General features: G+C 43.6%; 1 protein-coding gene across 1 annotated transcript in view; it reads right to left on the reverse strand.

The window, feature by feature from the left end:
• Positions 1 to 21179, reverse strand: part of LOC120021852 (electrogenic sodium bicarbonate cotransporter 1-like) — a 62858-nt gene that overhangs the window by 36861 nt on the left and 4818 nt on the right. The window contains exons 2-4 of the mRNA XM_038965697.1: positions 12398 to 12471; positions 10091 to 10267; positions 3785 to 3920 (exon numbers count right to left, since the gene is read on the reverse strand). Of these exons, the coding sequence (XP_038821625.1) occupies positions 3785 to 3920; positions 10091 to 10267; positions 12398 to 12471 (387 nt within the window). The remainder of the gene's footprint in view (positions 1 to 3784; positions 3921 to 10090; positions 10268 to 12397; positions 12472 to 21179) is intronic.

Raw genomic sequence — 21179 nt, forward strand, 5'->3', positions numbered from 1 at the left:
GTTTGCGGGGTGCCGCAGAATCCTATGGCACGTCATTTAAGTGGCATTCATTGTTGCCAGAATTATGCAATTTACCACAATCTGTCGCCATCTACCACAAACGGTCGCGGCGTAAGCTCCAAAACATTTAAAGGAAGAAAACCTCTTTAACCGTACACATCAAAGCATCTTAAAATAACCGTCTCTAAACTAAGACAAGGACCACACACACCCTCTCTGGCAGTCAGATCCTTGAGAGGGAAAGGTTTATCCCTTTAGAATTCTTCTCATTTCTCCATAACAAAGAGCTATTCACCTGGTCCAGGAGAGGGTGAGGGCATGGGGTTTCCTAGGGGGATAGAGTGTCCCTATGGTCATAACTCATGCTCCACCGAGCCTCATCTAACCTCAGTCCCCCTGCCTCACCTCCATTCAGGCCCCTGGAGGGGAGAGGAGACGGGCCTCCTCAGGGGAGGGAGGGAGGGAGGGAGGGAGGGGACACTCACATCCTAGGGATTTACTTTCCCTCTAATGGGGAGACAGGGATGAGGGAAGGGGAGGGAGAGAGAGGGACAGGGAGCTGGAACCCACAGGGAGTTTGAGGGTGGACTGAAATCTTCTAACGCACAGTTCAGACACCGAACATATGGCGAGGCGAACGGAATAGAAATTAAGAGTGGGCTGGCATGGTTGAGAGCTTTGCTTGACATACTGATTGGTTTCATACAACCGTTGCAGACTTCCTCTTTGGATTTGTGTCAAATTCAGGCATAACACCGACTTCTTGTTTTAAAAGAAACCATAAAGTTTATTGCACTAAAAATACAAATAAAGATTCACACACCTGTGCAGTGCTGAAGTTGATGTTTGAAACTGTGAATATGATTGGTTTAATGTGTCCCAGTTAATGTAACGTGTCTTCAGATTTCATAACTCCCTTTTACTAGGGAATCAGGAAGAGTCTCCTCATCCCTAAAATAAACCATGAGATCTGTTAGAGATAGCGATATTAGGCCTACTGTGCAACGTAGACATTCAATTTGTAAGCTGATGTATTGCCCATCGGTTATGAATGTTTCAACCGCTGTGTTGAGAAGTCATGTTTTTACCGTCTTTCCTGGCTTCAAAGAACACCAAAAACTATGCTAACCATGAGCCTTAGCCTCACCTGAAAATCTGAGACCATGACTGTGCTTCCGTTGTGGGTGTGGTAGAAAGCAACCTTTATTTGCATGCAATTATCATATATTAATATGCATGACCATTTCTCCCGACAGTGGAAGAACGGCTCTGGCTCGCTGCATGAAACAGAGGCGGGCTTCACCTGCACCGCACCAAAAGAGCGGCAGAGGCTGCCGAACTATCGTCAAAGGTCCGACGAGGCGCACTTTTTCAGACGGCACTCTACCCCCGCTCTTCCAAAGAGTGGCATTTTTCGTTTCTGTTCGGAGTGGTGATAGAGCAGTGTTTGAACTAGGGCTAAGACACACAAGGCACTCTCAATTCAAGTATTACAGCAGGGGCTTATTGGAGGTTTTAAGTGAATGGGTGAAGGAGCACGTATCTTTCAGTATGTGTGTACATGTCTCTGTCAGTGAGTGGTAAGGTGAGAAAGAAAGGGAGGAAACAGAGAGAGAAAGGGTGGGGGCGAGAGAGAGCGAGAGAGGGTGGGGGCGAGAGAGAGAGGGTGGGGGTGAGAGAGAGAGAGATGGGGAGAGAGGGGGGAGCGAGAGAGAGAGAGAGGGTGGGGGCGAGAGAGAGAGGGGGGGAGAGAGAGAGAGAGAGAGAGGGTGGGGGCGAGAGAGAGAGAGGGGGAAGCGAGAGAATGATAGGGTGTGAGTATCAGTGTGTGGGTGTATGATAATAGATAGGCCTGCTACTGAAACTCAGAGGTGTATTGATATGTATGAAGCAGATATTTGTTTCCCTAAAGAGAATGTCCATTGTCTTCCACCTGCAATGCTGTTACTGTCTCCGTCCGTCCGTCTGTCACTTTGAGTCAACCAGGAACTCACTGCTGCTATAAAAACAACTGACGTATTTGGCTATTTCATTACTGTTCCTGTGTCCTAAATGGCACTCTATTCCCTATTTAGTGCACTACTTTTGACCAGGGCCCTTAGGGTCAAAACTTTATATGTATTAAGCGTATCAGAGTACTGATACTGATGTTGGATCAGATCTGTTTAATCTTAAATCATCTACATATGTAGGAACTAGCCAGCAGCATACCACCCAGCATACCACTGCTGGCTTGCTTCTGAAGCTAAGTAGGGTTGGTCCTGGTCAGTTCCTGGATGGGAGACCAGATGCTGCTGGAAGTGGTGTTGGAGGGCCAGTAGGAGGCACTCTTTCCTCTGGTCTAAAAAATATCCCAATTCCCCAGGGCAGGGATTGGGGACACTGCCCTGTGTAGGGTGCTGTCTTTCAGATGGGATGTTAAATGGGTGTCCTGACTCTCTGAGGTCATTAAAGATCCCATGGCACTTATTGTAAGAGTAGGGGTGTTAACCCAGGTGTCCTGGCTAAATTCCCAGTCTGGCCCTCAAACCATCATGGTCACCTAATTAATAATCCCCAGTTCACAATTGGCTCATTCATTCCCTGTAACTATTCCCCAGGTTGTTGCTGTAAATGAGAATGTGTTCTCAGTCAACTTACCTGGTAAAATAAAAAAAAGTCAGTTTGCTACAGCAGGAAAAGATGTGAATTAATTGGCATTTTTGTAAGGGTTGACATTTTCGATTAGGGCAAATCAAGTCTGAAATGTCAAAGTGGAAATGACCAACTTTAGAAGCCTTTTTAAAACTCAAATACACTACAAGTTTGCATTTCCTGCTTTGCAGGGAAATTTACAGCAACAAAAGAGTGATCAAATTGAAATCCTACATCTGTAAAAGGCATAATGTATCCTAAATCAACACTCTGAGGCGCTGTCAGAAAGCCACCTGTCCAGAAAGAAAATCACATGGTAGGTAACTGAGGTTGTGTTCTGGGTTCACTGAGGGGACAGTGCAGTGTTGTTCATCCAGATAAGAGTGGGCAAGGAGTTCACTGAAGGACACACTATTCTCCTATGCAGGAATTCATGTTAGTGATGGGGGGGGGGGAAATCTATACCGTTACATATCGCAATATTATTTTGGACGATAATATATTGTTACTTTGACTCCAAGTATCAATAAAAAAAATTATATAATACAAAAATATATAATAATTTGTTGGATAGCATTAGCGCTAGTCGGCTGTACCTGCACTAAAACAATTGTTCTTCCTATAGCTTGTTCTCCATCTTCAATAGTGAGCCAACATGTTTTCAGCACTTTTATTTTCATGACTGATGAAAACTAATTCTCGTGCTCTCTCTGCAGCAGACATACACTGAGTGTACAAAACATTAAGAACACCTTCCTAACATTGAGTTGGGCACGTCAAATTGCAACACAAGCACAGTATCGAATTGCACCTAAATATCATGATAATATCGTATTGTGAGGTCCCTGGCAATTCCCAGCCCTAATTAATGTACACACACGAACACTCCCCTACATCTATACACACACCTGCTACTGCAATATACCACAACTGGGTGTGTGTTGGTGACAAGGGGGTAACGTTACTAAGCCTTGATGGCCTAAGGGAGTTAAACGTGTAAAGCCATGACATTTGAACTGACGCACATGAGTGACTTGAGTGATTTACTGACCAACTGACCAAGTCTCCAACTAAAGGAAAGAGCCAGTGTGTGTGTGTGTGTGTGTGGGTACGGTACACTATATATGCATGTGTATAGATGACCGCTCACCTGGCTGTCTCCTTCCACTCCATCTCCTGTCCGTCGACGGCCAGCAGTTCGTCCAACTCAGTGAAGAGCTGAGGGGGCGGGGGGCCGTCATCCTCCTCACCCAGGATGAACCTGATCCTCTCTGCTGCTGCGGAGACTGGAAGGGGATGGGGAGGAAAAGAGAGAGAGAGAGAGAGGATGCGGAGAGAGAGAGGGAGCGGAGAGAGAGAGAGAGGGAGCGGAGAGAGAGAGCGGAGAGAGAGAGAGCGGAGAGAGAGGGAGCGGAGAGAGAGAGAGTGAAGAGAGAGAGAGAGCGGAGAGAGAGAGAGCGGAGAGAGAGAGGGAGCGGAGAGAGAGAGGGAGCGGAGAGAGAGAGGGAGCGGAGAGAGAGAGGGAGCGGAGAGAGAGAGAGCGAGGGAGAGAGAGAGAGGGCAGGTGGAGAGAGAAAGAGAGGGAGCAAAGAGAAGAGAAAGATCACATGAGGGTCTGAGGCTCAGTGGTTAAAGCAACAACAAAAAAATCTCATGACTGAAATTTAAGCCAATCTTAGCTCGAGGGCCATATTGAGATTTTGAAATCGAGGGCCGCACAGATTGTTTTATGACCGATTCATTTGTCACAATCAATTCGCGGGCAAGAAAAAGGGCAGTTATTCGATAATACTGTACAAAGGTCCATTTTCATTTCTACATACTTTATCTACAGTAGTTTTAGACGTTCAAGTGTGTCCTGGAGTGTTTTCTTTCACCCAAAATAATCAATCATTCTTACTCAAACCTCTCATGTCATCCATATGACGGAAACCTGTCGCCGTGACGGATAACTTTAACCCCTGGTCTGAGGTAGGCCTGTGCCAGTAATATTACTGATCACTACTATTGGCGGGCATGTTGTCGTGTGCTCACTGGCAGCTCCCATCTGTACGTCATCACATCATAACTCATTATATAAAGACAGGAATTCAGCCAGAAATAAAATACCAGTAACAACATGTGCATGGCCAGTAAATAAATGTGACGGTAAATACATGTGTATGCTTATCTCACTCTACTCTGATCTCCCTACTTCCTAGGAGCAGTGCTTCCAGAATGAGACATACTCACTAAGCCAGAGCTGATGGAATGCGTAGCGTAAGGGAAGACAATCACACACCTGTTTGCATGTGCGTTTCAGGAAATGACTTCCTTCTCAGAAAAGGGGTTACGTCTACTTGACACCAGGTGTGTGTGCGTGTGTGTGACTAATGAGTCATATCACTTCTAATCTCTCATGGACAAGACTATCTGTTTACGCATAGTTCTGGGTTAACTGGGGATTACGTTTCTTAAGAAAGACCGTAAAAATGCAACACAGATAACTCGGTGTATACACAGAGAGGCGTAGCTTCAGAGAACGTTTTTTTTGTTTGTTTTTTAAGTTAGAGAAGTCGATAAGCTGACACCCGGAGAGTCAGTTCGTCACAAGTAGATTTGCGAGAATAGATAGAGTTGTATTGACACCTGCTATCACGTCTATGGGTAGGAGAGGGAAAGGTTGCGCCACTCGTGTAGAGTCGATGTTCGCAAAGAGGATGTGGAAGATGTCAATCACCAGGCTATTTCTGAAGGAACAGAGTTCCCTACGGAAGCCATTAATAAGCTCCAAAGACTAACTGACTTACTGACACCTGAGGAACACTCTCACACGCCAGAGAGGGCTTAAAGGGTTAATCTGCAGTTGCAACATCCATTTTTTTGGGACTGATTAATGAATGATATGTTCCCATTGATAAATGCCCCATGAGCTTAGTTCAACTGCCGCACACCATTCGAACCCAAAATAGAAGCTTGTTCACGCCAATGTTTAGAAATAAAGTGAATGTCACCAGACACTGTATAGCCTCAAAACACAGTTAAAACTATCATTTTGATATCATAGATGCTCAGTCCTTGCATCCCTAGCTCTGTTCATGAATTTGAGAGTGCTTACATTTCTCCAATCACATCCCTCAGCTTTTTACCGAAACAGGGGTGGGGATGCCCCGGTGTTATTGTTTCAACTTCGGATTGCCCCTTTAAGAGTTGCTTTACATAGTTCACAAAATAATTGGGAAATAATTAGCTGTGGAAAAGTTTTTTTTTTAAAGTAAGCTTTTAATCCATGGCTAATCACTTTGTGCTCTATAAATACAGTTTTCCGTTGTTGTAGTTCATTATATTGATTTCATTTCGAGGACAACTTTGTCCTGTTCCATTCCGAGATGCCCATATACAAAGTCATACTGCATAACTGCTCAAAATAAACAAAGAGGGAATACATCACACAGTGTAAATAAATATCACATGATCCAGACAAGACAAGGGGCATCCAGAGTTATATTTTCAGTCTTGTATATGGTACACCAGACTGTTAGGACTCCCTGACATAGAAAATACAGACATAAGGGATATTTTCACTAGACTCGAGCATATCAGCTACCCTAAACACACACACACACACACACACACACACACACACACACACACACACACACACACACACACACACACACACACACACACACACACACACACACACACACACACACACACACACACACACACACACACACACACACACACACACACAGGGCCTTAAGGCAACATTTTGTCCCTGCAGCGTGTCTGTGTGTGTGTGTGTGTGTGTGTGTGTGTGTGTGTGTGTGTGTGTGTGTGTGTGTGTGTGTGTGGGTACAGGCATGCTAGTGCGCATACGTGTGTGTGTGTGTGTGTGTGTGTGTGTGTGTGTGTGTGTGTGTGTGTGTGTGTGTGTGTGTGTGTGTGTGTGTGTGTGTGTGTGTGTGTGTGTGTGTGTGTGTGTGTAGGTACAGGCATGCTAGTGCGCATACGTGTGTGTGTGTGTGTGTGTGTGTGTGTGTGTGTGTGTGTGTGTGTGTGTGTGTGTGTGTGTGTGTGTGTGTGTGTGTGTGTGTGTGTGGGTACAGGCATGCTAGTGCGCATACGCGTGTGTGTCCTTCGGTCTTACTCCAGTCTGTCTGACTTTTAGGGCCTGACTTTTACAACGGAGTGTTTGTTAACGCCGTACAGAACACCATGCCATTCACCTCCTCAATCTACCAACTGGTGTTATCAATAAAAAACGGGCCTTTGTTGCTGTTGCACACAACTCTCAGGTGGACGGCTTCACACTGTTTGCCAAAATCAACAGGATTAAGGGGAATTAGCCAGAGGGCAAAACAGAGTTTGGAAAATCCTCGAAGTTAAAATGTTTGTGCTGTAGACTTGTAGGGTAGGTGTCTGCGTGTGTTGTGGTGGCACGTTACCCATACTAAGTTTGTGTGGCGGGAACCTGGTTACTGGGATTTATCGCTCAAAACCTCTCCCTTTTCCCGGGATAAATACATGTGTGAAACCGGTCAAATATAATAAATGATTTAGATGAACAGGATGGCGTGAAATGGAACTGTTCAAGTATATGTGATGTCTAAAATCTGGCTTCTCTACGTCCTCTGCATGATGAATCAACGCTCAGGGTGGGGACAGACCCATCTCAGTACGGAGCGCAGTTCACTATGCATGTAGACCGATCATCTCATCGTGGTAACTTTATTTCTTGTGACGGGTAGGCTTACATTTGCTGTGGCGTAGTCTATGCTACAGTAATATAAAGACCGAATGCACGTCTAATTTACCCATCTCCATCTGGCTTTCGGAGGTCACCTTGTTTTTTAAACCGTATCGTTCCTGTATCGTATCGGAGCCCATGTATCAAGGTACGTATCGAATCGTCTCGAAAGGGAAAGATGCACATCCCTAGTGGCTAACCAGGGTTGGTGACATGACCACACCCTTCTCGAGATCCTGCTATAGACCAACAACAGGACCAGGTGAAGGACATGTGTCAATGATATAATCCTCTTCAGTGTACTGACACTTGGCGTAAGTGGCAATAGCTAAGTTCATCGTCAATACAGTGTGTCAGAGTATTTATGGTTCGGGGGGGGAGGACCCCACGGTTCAAGACCGTGTGATGGTATTCCCTCTAGTTACCCTCTCAGTCAACCACAAAGAGCTGTTTACAGCAACATTTCGCAGACAGACAGAGAGGGTGGTTTATGGAAAAGTGTATACTACAGGTAGTGTCAGACAGACAGGCAGACAGAGAGGGGATTATGGTAAAGTACACACTACAGGTACTGGCTGTCTGGCTGGCTGGGTGCCTTGTCACAGCTAAAAGAGTCCCCCATCCCTGAGTCCGTCTGGTTCTGTTCCAATGCATCCCAAGCAGAGATAAGAACTCCATAAACAGCCGCTAATGCTTTGTTTTTATTTGTGTGCATGGCTCTGTGTGGATCATACACATAGAAATGTTACAGGGCAAATTAAGGACAGACACCGGCTGAGATATAAGATACCATGGACCACACATTTCAATCAAGAGTATCTCTATGGATCAGTGGCGGCTGGCGGGAGGAACCCTAACCTAACCCTAACCTTAGCAAGCAGTTGCTTTTCAGCAGACAGTTTGTTGACGTTATGACCATCTGTGGAGCATCTACAGACGGAAAATCCGAACTATCCACATTAAGTGTGACCGTGCATTCTGTCCGTCAAAGTTATACAAGACCATAACTCCGTGATCTCCGTCTACCTCCGCTTGGCTTCCCTTTCAAGTGTGTGTACTGACGGTCACGTCCGTGGGGTCAGCAGGATCTTTCAACCGGATCTCAACTCCATCAGTGACCCGAACAGAGGAGAATTCATCTCCTTCTGTCCCCTCTCTTCCTCTTTTCAACCACCAACTAGACATACTGCTACTGCCGCTTGCCGCTGTGTTTCTGCAGCGTGATATTCTCTTTACTGCTGTTAGGCCATACACTTTGAGCCCCGAAGTAATAAAACCAACATTAAGGGCTATCAACACGCCGGATTAAAGCGGTTAACCCACTGGGCCATCAATTGAAAATAAGAATTTGTAATTAACTGACTTGCCGAGTTAAATAAAGGTAAAAAAAAGAAGTATTACTCATTATTTCAAAGGTTAACTGCACAGTCAAGAGAAACCCAGAATGTGTGAAAGTTGCTTGTGGTGGTTTGGATTATTATGGTTTTGACACGTCTCTATTTGACGGGACACCAAATGAGTTATCACAGACAGAAGGTATGGCACGAGTCTATCATGAGCTTCTGTGTTAGTTAGATTTAGGACAAGCATCTCTGCCCATTTATTCTCTGGTTTAAGCCTGCAGTATAGAAATAGCATTCTTAGCATAAAAACAACTCCACTTGGATTTATTTTGTTGAGTGGTCTAGTGTGAACCAACAGCTAAAAGTAACATATCCGTGAATACTGATGTAGTGAGGTTTGGTTAACAACGATGTGTTACTAGGCAATACTAGGCCAGGGGAATTAGGTAATAGTTTCTCAGTCAGTGATGCTGTCGATGAACAGTTTTCTAAAGTCAACATACTGTACAGTATCCCAAGATCTACCAAATCTATCGAATTAAATGGTTATCAGGATATTCATGAGTGAAACATGAACTGGTTGGTTGCTTATTCCCTATAGTTGTATTCACTGCTTAATTACAGTATATTGGCTTGACTTGTTTACACTCATTTTATTGGTTGTGATGGGTTCTGATTTCTTAACCTTTGAAATAATGGGAAATCCTTCTTCTTTTTTTTACCTTTATTTAACTCGGCAAGTCAGTTAATTACAAATTCTTATTTTCAATTGACGGCCCAGTGGGTTAACTGCCTTGTTCAGGGGAAGAACGACAGATTTTTACCTTGTCAGCTCTGGGATTTGATCTTGCAACCTTCGGTTACTAGTCCAACGCTCTAACCACTAGGCTACCTTCCGCCCTACTTATTAATTTCACTGAGGGAGAGACGGTAATGGATAACATATGTTATTGTTAGCCATCAGGGATCCTATGGGAGGAGAAGAGAAACAGTCTGGTACAAGTCACCATGACAGCCTTGAGTTGGAGAGGAGTGAGGAATTTGGACAGAGGTCAGGTCAGATGAAGTGGGGAAGAATATAGATCACTAATCTTCTGGATAGCAACAGAGGTGTATTGGCTGTTCAGATCTGTAAGGAGGAGGCTCAGCATATGAGAAAGGGTTAAATATCAGTGCTTATGTGAATATGTTCTTTGTCTTATGCAGCTGTACGACCCAGTGGGTGAATAAACTTGGTTTGAGCTCGATTAAGCGTCTCTGAGTTTTTTTAACTCTGTTTATTTAGAACCTAACAGTTGAAAGATCCATAGATCTATTCACCCCTTGTTTTTACTAGTGGAGATGCATGCTGGGTAGTGTAGTCTCTGTTGTCATTACTCACTGAGAGGTTTGAGGATGTTGGGTGCTGCCTCATCAGCATTCTCTCCGTCCGTTTTGTCCCCCTCTACGTTCTCCGCCGGCCTCTCTTTCCTCTCCTTGTGGCTGGACTTGCGTCGGTGGCGCCGCCTCCGCTGGTAGCTCTTGGGCACGTGTACGCCGATGTACACAGTGTGGTGACCTGAGGGAGAGGGAGAGGGGACACAATGCAAAGGACGCAGGTCAGATTAGGACGACTACGATTACTATGCCAAGGAAATAACAGTAATCCTGCCATGCTGATAATCCGCGTCAAACGGAAGAAATGCACAAAATCAATGAGGATCAGTTGGGTAAGTAAAACTGTGGGATAGACAGGGATGGGTTAGATTTGACAGGGGGAGGGTTGGATGTCAAAGAATACATGTAGATGTATGCCTACTGATCGATATGGCTACCTGCCTTTAGGTATGAATTAGGCTGTTACCAAACAAAAGTTATCTGACAAAACAACCTTTGTTTGTCAAGCTGTTTCCCCTTGGGCCAGTCCGACTGGGATCTGTCCTCATCCTGACACATGCTGGGGATGTAAATAAATTTCAACCACTTCCCGTGCAGCAGCTCTGACAGGAAACTGCTAAACATCTCCAGGAAGTCATTTTAGAGAGAGAAAGAAACAGTCCCACAGAGCCAGATGCTCCAGCTCACAGATTTTTGTATCCCAGCCTGGTCAAAGTTCTTTAGGATTGTATACACGATCCTAATGTACACTAGTGTAGGTATTGGTTACTCTCTGTTATTATCTATGCATAGTCAGTTTAATAACTCTACCTACATGTACATATTGCCTCAATTACCTCGACTAACCAGTGCCCCAGCACATTGACTCACATTGACTGAATTATTTTTTGGGTTGTTAGGTTTGTTGGTTAGGTTAGGGCTTGTAAGTAAGCATTTCACTGTAAGATTATGTATTAGGCGCATGTGACAAATAACATTTGATTTGATTTGGTTGGCATGGGTAATCTATAGAAAACAGAACTCACACCTCACTCCCTAGTGCAGGGGTCTCCAACCCTGTTCCTGGAGAGCTACCCTCGTCTTATCAACCAGCTAATTATTCGAATCAGATTAGGGTTGATTAGGTTTGGAGTGAAAACCTACTGAATGGTAGCTCTCCAAGAACAGGGTTGGAAAGAACTGCCCTAGTGTGATCTCACACACACATGCTAACATGCTACATTCTAACATGCTACATGCCTATATGTAGCATTCACAGTGGATTTAGGGAGTCAAGTGAAGACATTTTACAGGCTGCTTTTTAAATGTTGCTTATATATTTTCATCTTATCTGAAAGTAGTATTATGAATATTATATTATAAACTAGGCTTTACGAAGGTCACTTAAAATCAGAGCACTGACTACATGGCAGGACAGGCTGTCTTGGGATGTATTAAAAAACGAGCGAAGTTGAGTTCAACCAGGGGTCATCCACCAAAAGGCGAAATCCATTCAAACATAAGGTTGGTCGTGACTGAGTAATGTGGCTTTGAGGGATTTCACATTCAGTTTGACTGTGGCTTTCTGGCTGTTGATTATTTTCACTGTGTGGCTCCATGTGAGGTGAACTCTGGTTTTGGAGTTTCTTTGAACTGGGGGAAGTTCTAAGACACAATCTCGCAGAAAGGTGAGATAGCTGGCAGATATGGCTGTGTACACACTGCCTATCATAACTTAAACTGTGGCATGATTGTCTCTCTTTGTGTGTGTGTGTGTGTGTGTGTGTGTGTGTGTGTGTGTGTGTGTGTGTGTGTGTGTGTGTGTGTGTGTGTGTGTGTGTGTGTGTGTGTGTGTGTGTGTGTGTGTGTGTGTGTGTGTGTGTGTGTGTGTGTGTGTGTGTGTGTGTGTGTGTTGGCCATTGGGGAGATTAAAGGAGTAAACATCTTCATGGGGGGAGTAGGGCAGGCATTACATCGCTTGATAAACCTGTGTTATGCGCTCCACATCTTTATCTTCAATATTAATCCCTCCTATACTTCATCCCGATATTAGTGGGAAAACCACAACAATAGAGAACCAATAGAAAACACAGACCTGGAGAGAGAGTACTACGAAATAGGGTAGTGGAGAGTGACAGCTGGCAAAAAAGGATGACGCAGGAGAGAAAGGGGTGGGAGAAGTGATGGAGAGAGGAAGAGCGAGGAAGGGAGAGAAGGGAGAAATAAGAGAGGTAGACTCGTAGAGTTGGTGGTTGAGAGGCATGAGAGAAGGAGACATTATATAATAACATTGTAAGGCATCATAGACGTCACAGAGGCTCTGTGCTCTTACCTTCCACTTCCTCCTCGTCACAGACATGCTTGACGAAGGACGCACCTCTGTCCAACACCGCCTCATCCTCCACCCTGCAAGAACAACAACAGGAACACTGTGAGAACAGGGGAATAGATCTAGAACACTTGTAGAACAGGGGAATAACCCTAGAATACTTGTAGAAAAGGGGAAAAGACCTAGAACACTAGTAGAGCAGGGGAGTAGACCTAGAACACTAGTATAACAGGGGAGTAGACCTAGAACACTAGTATAACAGGGGAGTAGACCTAGAACACTAGTATAACAGGGGAGTAGACCTAGAACACTAGTATAACAGGGGAGTAGACCTAGAACACTAGTATAACAGGGGAGTAGACCTAGAACACTAGTATAACAGGGGAGTAGACCTAGAACACTAGTATAACAGGGGAGTAGACCTAGAACACTAGTATAACAGGGGAGTAGACCTAGAACACTAGTATAACAGGGGAGTAGACCTTGAACACTTGTATAACAGGGGAATATAACTAGAACACTAGTTGAACAGGGGAATCGACCTAGAACCCATGTAGAACAGGGGAATATAACTAGAACGCTTGTAGAACAGGGGAATATAACTAGAACGCTTGTAGAGCAGGGGAATATAACTAGAACACTTGAAAAACAGGGGAATATAACTAGAACACTTGTAGAACAGGGGAATATAACTAGAACACTTGTAGAACAGGGGAATATAACCAGAACACTTGTAGAACAGGAGAATATAACTAGAACACTTGTAGAACAGGAGAATATAACTAGAACACTTGTAGAACAGGAGAATATAACTAGAACACTTGTAGAAGAGGGGAATATAACTAGAACACTTGTAGAACAGGGGAATATAACTAGAACACTTGAAGAACAGGGGAATATAACTAGAACACTTGAAGAACAGGGGAATATAACTAAAACACTTGAAGAACAGGGGAATATAACTAGAACACTTGAAGAACAGGGGAATATAACTAGAACACTTGTAGAACAGGGGAATATAACTAGAACACTTGAAGAACAGGGGAATATAACTAGAACACTTGTAGAACAGGGGAATATAACTAGAACACTTGAAGACCAGGGGAATATAACTAGAACACTAGTATAACAGGGGAATATAACTAGAACACTTGTAGAACAGGGGAATATAACTAGAACACTTGTAGAACAGGGGAATATAACTAGAACACTTGTAGAACAGGGGAATATAACTAGAACACTTGTAGAACAGGGGAATATAACTAGAACACTAGTAGAACAGGGGAATATAACTAGAACACTTGTAGAACAGGGGAATATAACTAGAACACTAGTATAACAGGGGAATATAACTAGAACACTAGTATAACAGGGGAATATAACTAGAACACTTGAAGAACAGGAGAATATAACTAGAACACTTGTAGAACAGGGGAATATAACTAGAACACTTGTAGAACAGGGGAATATAACTAGAACACTTGTAGAACAGGGGAATATAACTAGAACACTTGTAGAACAGGGGAATATAACTAGAACACTTGTAGAACAGGGGAATATAACTAGAACACTTGTAGAACAGGGGAATATAACTAAAACACTTGAAGAACAGGGGAATATAACTAGAACACTTGAAGAACAGGGGAATATAACTAGAACACTAGTAGAACAGGGGAATATAACTAGAACACTTGAAGAACAGGGGAATATAACTAGAACACTAGTATAACAGGGGAATATAACTAGAACACTTGTAGAACAGGAGAATATAACTAGAACACTTGAAGAACAGGGGAATATAACTAGAACACTTGTAGAACAGGGGAATATAACTAGAACACTTGTAGAACAGGGGAATATAACTAGAACACTTGTAGAACAGGGGAATATAACTAGAACACTAGTATAACAGGGGAATATAACTAGAACACTAGTATAACAGGGGAATATAACTAGAACACTAGTATAACAGGGGAATATAACTAGAACACTTGTAGAACAGGAGAATATAACTAGAACACTTGTAGAACAGGGGAATATAACTAGAACACTTGTAGAACAGGGGAATATAACTAGAACACTTGTAGAACAGGGGAATATAACTAGAACACTTGTAGAACAGGGGAATATAACTAGAACACTTGTAGAACAGGGGAATATAACTAGAACACTTGTAGAACAGGGGAATATAACTAGAACACTTGTAGAACAGGGGAATATAACTAGAACACTTGTAGAACAGGGGAATATAACTAGAACACTTGTAGAACAGGGGAATATAACTAGAACACTTGTAGAACAGGAGAATATAACTAGAACACTTGTAAAACAGGGGAATATAACTAGAACACTTGTAAAACAGGGGAATATAACTAGAACACTTGTAGAACAGGGGAATATAACTAGAACACTTGTAGAACAGGGGAATATAACTAGAACACTTGTAGAACAGGGGAATATAACTAGAACACTTGTAGAACAGGGGAAAAGACCGCTAGCAACATCAGTGTTTCCCGAACCCATCCTCATGACCACCAGCAGCCACTCCACATTTGTTAATTTCCAACACGAGTCCGCCTGATTCAACTTATCAAGGGCTTGCTGATAAGTTGACTAGTTGACCTGAATCAGTTGGGCTAGTACTGGAATAGGTAAGATATGTGAAAAGGCTGGGTCAGAGTGTCTTGAGGACAGGGTTGGGAAACACCACCCATGCGTATATATGCACGCATGACTAAGTCGCTTTGGATGAAAGCATCCGCTAAATAGCATATACATTATTATCATTATGATTATTTATTATTATATTATTAGATCAATAGAGAGAGTCTGTAGCAGTGAGAGCAGGATGTGTGTCATGAACCTAACATCAGAGGCTCCTCTGAGCAGAGACTCCTGTGGTTATGAGGGTGACACAGACACACATGCCTTACCCCTCCAGCTGGCTTCTTACAGTGATCTGCCCTGGCTGTCGGGATTAGCCTAGCTTTACTTAGAACACTAGTTGAACAGGGGAATAGACCTACAACATGTGTTACACAAATACACACACACACACACACACACACACACACAAAGCTTCTTTACTGCAGCTACCTGCACTAAGAGACAAGTTACTAGATCAAAGGCTCAGTGTTTATTTACATCGAGACTGTTATGAGCTCCGTTGTGAAATGTATAGTATGATCACACCACCTACCGTCTATTGCGTTTCCAAATGCGTGCAGAGAGAGAAAAAAAAGAACACGAGCAGATCGATTAAACAAGCGAATAGTAGAAAGACTCATTAGATGCTGTGTAAAGGGCCTCGAAACGTGTTCTATGCTTATTTGTTCATTCCAGGGGCGACAAGTGCGTAGAAGGAATAGAAAGAGTCAAATGTGCTGCTGTTCATTCAATGGCGAAGTACTCTTGCTATAGCTAACCTCCCCCACTTCTACTGTACCAAACGCATTCACACACACACACACACACACACACACACACACACACACACACACACACACACACACACACACACACACACACACACACACACACACACACACACACACACACACACACACACACACACACACACACACACAGTTGTGCATCGTCAGACCTGTCAAACAGTTAGTGTGCCAGAGGGCAGAGGATCCTGCTACTACAACGGAGAGATAGAACATCACTATTCCTCCCATTCACTCTCTCTTGCTCATCTTTTTCATGGGACGTCACTGAACCTGGCACGGACTCTGGAACGTCACGTAATGGAGCAAAGTTCTGTGTTCCCCTTGTTGGATAGTAACTCTTCAGGTCTCGAGACACAATGCAACTCCATTGCATAGGTCAGATTCGCTTTCACGTTCCCATGACTGACCAGCACAACATGGTGTCTATGAGAGAGCTGCTCATACCAGCATGTGTGCTCTGATCTCCCAGGCTGGAAAAGTAATGATTTGCATTTTCTGAGCAGGATTTCCAAACACTTGTTACACAGTGTTAAACCATTTCAGCATGTGCATGCATGCATGTCCTGCCATTTATCTGTGTCCATGCTAATATGTTTCCTATGTGTGTATACTGGTATGCAGGCCTAATTGTGTATTTTGCCTTTAGTCGTACGCCTGACAATGACCATACACCTGCTTCAAACGTGCCAGTCGTAGTAGAGAGAACAAAATAGTCTGTGCTAAAAGCCTGCTGTAGGACAGGTAAGTATCTGGTGTATGAGGAAGTAAGGGCTCGTGTTCAGTTCCCTGTCCCAGAGTCGGATCGCTTTCTGGGGCTACATGGCTTACAAAATCTCCCCTGATCCCCCAGCCAGCCGGCTCTTCCTAGAGCAGGGAGGGCTAGGAATGTGGCTCCTCCAGTCCAGCAGAGACCAGCCAGCTTAGGTGACTTTAGAGACCAGATGTTTAGACCACATGGAGAGCCAGTCTCAGTCAGAACAAGACGGCACAACACAGGGAGAGGAGCAGGAAGGAGATATTTCCACATTGTGAAGAACTCCCTGCTCCCTCAGACACGAGCTGGGGTGTGAGGTCACCCCGTTGAGAGAGTCTGCACACAATTCTCTCCATCCAGTTTCCAGCTCATCACCAAAGGCAGTGGTCACTTACAGCTACAGCGGTCCCTCGCAAACATTTATCTGTGTTCTTTTCTAGTTCCGTGTGCATTTATGCCTGTGTAAGTAATCCTCCGAATGTTATAAAGTGTATGGTATTATGTTTGTATTATATCGCCACAGCTACACACGTTGTAACTTATAACTTCCACCATTTAAAAGTAGTCAACTGGGTGGGGATTCCTGTGGGTTGGGAATGATCAGGGTTGGGAGTGATCAGCCAATGATCAGAGAGCAATGTCTTCTTCAAATTGGGTTGCCTAGGGTTTGTAAAACCAAAGACTACAGTGATATCCAGGAGCCAAGACCAAGATTTATACGAGGACGTTGATCCCAAGATCCTGACCCAGAGAGTTGAGACTACGACAAGTTAAAGACTAAAATGTACGTGGTCTTGAGCAGTCTCAAGACCAAAACAACTAGATCAAGAGTCCATGGGTCCTTTCTTCAAACGTAAGAAACTCAAGTCGAGTAAACTCGAGTACAGTACAGTAGAGCACAGTAGAGTAGAGTACAGTATAGTAGAGTACAGTACAGTAGGGTACATTACAGTACAGTACATTATTGCACATTATAGACATCTTTGTTTTGGCCAAAAAGATGTCAATGTTTGGGCTCTTGAAGGGTTGGAGCCCCACTGCTTTTTCCTGAAGTGTCCACTACCCACATAGTGGTCCTCTGTAGCTCATTTGGTATAGCATGGCGCATGCAACGTTAAAATGGAAATAGCCTCAATCGCACTGCCCGTGCTGCCACAGATACAAGAGGAGACCTCTATATACAGTGCCTTCGGAAAGTATTCAGACCCCTTGACTTTTTCAAAATGTTGTTACGTTACAGCCTTATTCTAAAATGGATTAAATAAATTAAAAACCTGCAGCAATCTACACACAATACCCCATAATGACAAAGCGAAAACTGTTTTTTTGACAAACAGAAATACCTTATTTACATACAGTAAGTATTCAGACCCCTTGTTATGAGACTAGAAATTGAGCTCAGGTGCATCCTGTTCCCATTGATCACCTTTGAGATGTTTTTACAACTTCATTGGAGTCCACCTGTGGGAAATTCAATTGATTGGATATGATTTGGAAAGGCACACACCTGTCTATATAAAAGTTCCAACAGTTGACAGTGCATGTCAGAGCAAAAACCAAGCTATGAGGTCGAATTAATTGTCCGTAGAGCTCCAAGACAGAATTGTGACGAGGAACAGATCTGGGGAAGGGTACCAAAACACTTCTGCAGCATTGGCCAGTCAGAAGCCACTACTCAGTAAAAGGCACATGACAGCCCACTTGGAGTTGGCCAAAAAGCACCAAAAGACTCTCAGACCATGAGAAACAAGATTCTCTGGTCTGATGAAACCAAGATTGAACTCTTTGGCCTGAATGCCAAGCATCACGTCTGGAGGAAACCTGGCACCATACCTACGGTGAAGCATGGTGGTGGCAGCATCATGCTGTGGGGATGTTTTTCAGCAGCAGGGACTGGGAGACTAGTCAGGATCGAGGGAAAGATGAACGGAGCAAAGTACAAAGAGATCCTTGATGAAAACCTGCTCCAGAGTGCTCAAGACCTCAGACTGGGGGGCGAAGGTTCACCTTCCAACAGGACAACGACCCTAAGCACACAGCCAAGACAACACAAGAGTGGTTTCGGGACAAGTCGCTGAATGTCCTTGAGTGGCCCAGCCAGAGACCGGACTTGTACCCGATCGAACATCTCTGGAGAGACCTGAAAATAGCTTTGCAGCAATGCTCCCCATCCAACCTGACAGAGCTTGAGGATCTGCAGAGAAGAATGGGAGAAACTACCCAAATACAGGTGTGCCAAGCTTGTAGCATCAAACGCAAGAAGACTCGAGGCTGTAATCGCTGCCAATTGTCACTTCAACAAAGTACTGAGTAAAAGGGTCTGAATGCTTATGTAAATGTGATTTTTCAGTTGTTTTTTAAAATAAATTAATTGATGAGGGAAAAAAAATATTTAATCCGTTTTTGAATAAGGCCTAACAAAATGTGGAAAAAGTCAAGGGGTCTGAATACTTTCCGAAGGCACTATAGGGTCCTGTATAATTCTATGATTAGACACATACAAAAATGTTGCATGCACACATAGTAGGTTCCGTACCGGTAAGAATGGCAATCTACTTTCGTCTTCTTCTTCTTCTATGGTATTATGGAGGTCCGTAAACAATCGTTAGAGGTGGATGCCGCCACCTACTGTACGGGTGGTATACTATAGAAAAAATATCCATTGTAGGAAAAGGCAAAAAAAACGACATCCAACAATATACAAAAATAGATACAGGACATAAACAACATCCCACTCCTTCAGTCACATTCCAATTCAAGTCACATCCCTACACAGGCTTAGGGGCCTGTGAGGGTAGAACATCCTTTTACAGGATTTCTTGCAATGCCTCGGCTGTAAACTCAGAGTCCAAAAAAGCATTCTGCTGCACTCACAATGATATCTTCTTTTGTGCTGTGCAGTTTATGACCATAATAATACATGATACAAAGTCCACCTTTTTCACATGTAATATATCAGGATCCATTGATTGCCGAGATAAATTCACTGGTGCAGGCCAAAAACATTGCGTCTTCAATGCCACCAGCTCCTTCCACTCTTCCCACTGCCCTGCAGATAGGTGACACGCTGGACAGCCCTTATTCTCGCCACCTCGGGAGCATGTTTGCCACCACAATTGCAGCATCTAAACTCCACTGGCATTCGATACTCTTCCCAATTGCATACACTTGACACATGTCCAAAACTTTTGCATTTATGGCACTGAAGGGGTTTGTGCATGAATAGCCTAACATTACATGAAATAACAACAGTATGGATGAAGTGAATTTCTTCACTCTATCAACCATACGGGTCAGTCGACGGGCACAAACCAATCCGCCTACTTCCTCAGGTATTTCATCTGCACACACTTTATGCCCCACCCCAGAGGTAACCCTCTTAGGCACTCTGTTTTGAAGATCCATACACAAAACATTCCACTCATATATCTCCTTGAGGCACAATGCACGCCTCTACTGCTCTACGGACGCCACTTCACCCAATGCATCCATGATATTTACGGATCTCCCAGGTTACATTGGTCTAAAACTCTCACTCCGACAAAAAAAATCTTCAGGGGTTTCCTAGTTTCCATCTAGGGCTGTTACAGTGACCATATTACCGCCACAACGGCAGTCACGAGTCATGACGGCAGTCAAATTCCACGTGACTGTTTAGTCATTAGGCTTCTCCAAGCTCTGATGCTGCTGATGGTCATTAGCAGCCTACCAAACTGCCTGGTACTCAGCACTCTTCATGAGAGCCCATGAGCTCATGTTGCGCAGCATTTCTATAGGCTATGCAATTGCGTGAGAAAACAGAGTTTTGATGGCCTCTGTTAAAAAGAGGAGGATCCCATCAGCTCTCTATAGGCTAGGCCCATTATATTTATTTCTCAACTTTCCTAATATTAAGCACATTGCTTCTCTTTACAACAGGAGTATAGCCTACCTGGCTGGCAATAAAACGAACCCCGGGAAAAGCATCCTCCTTTCGCCATTTAAGTGCAAAGATGACATGTATTTTTCTTCCCTGCCTCTGTTTTGATACAGGTGCATGATAATAGTCCATTCTAAATCAAAACAAATTTCACACATACATGATTTAGTATATGTAAAGACAAGATTAAATCAAGAATAGTCTGATGGGTGACAATATTAGCCTATCACTTGTGAATTATATATTATCCCTTGTGAAGGATGCCCAGCTTGTGGGCACTAAGGCAAAAAATAGCGCATGCCTTTCTTTGTTGTTGTTGACTTTTCCAAATCATAGTCGCACACCTCATGTAGCCTAGTCCATAGGCCTATATGTTTTGATAAGGTTTGCATCACAACTAAAGTGAACAAATAACTTCTTAAAATGAAGCACATTAATCTGCTTTACAACGGGTGTAGAGCCTAACTGGCATACATACGCAGGGCAAGAGTTTCTCGCACAGAATAGAATAGATCAACTTTTTTACTGTGGAAGATAGTAGATTGACATAGGCTAGTGCTTTTGCTGTTCGTTAGGCCTACTCATCTTGTAGAAAAGTAAATGTGGACAGTTCTTACAACATCTTCGATATGCACCTCGGAATATAGGACCTGTATC

The sequence above is a fragment of the Salvelinus namaycush genome, chromosome 26 (genome assembly GCF_016432855.1).
Source record: "Salvelinus namaycush isolate Seneca chromosome 26, SaNama_1.0, whole genome shotgun sequence".
In the NCBI taxonomy this organism is placed as follows: Eukaryota; Metazoa; Chordata; class Actinopteri; order Salmoniformes; family Salmonidae; genus Salvelinus; species Salvelinus namaycush.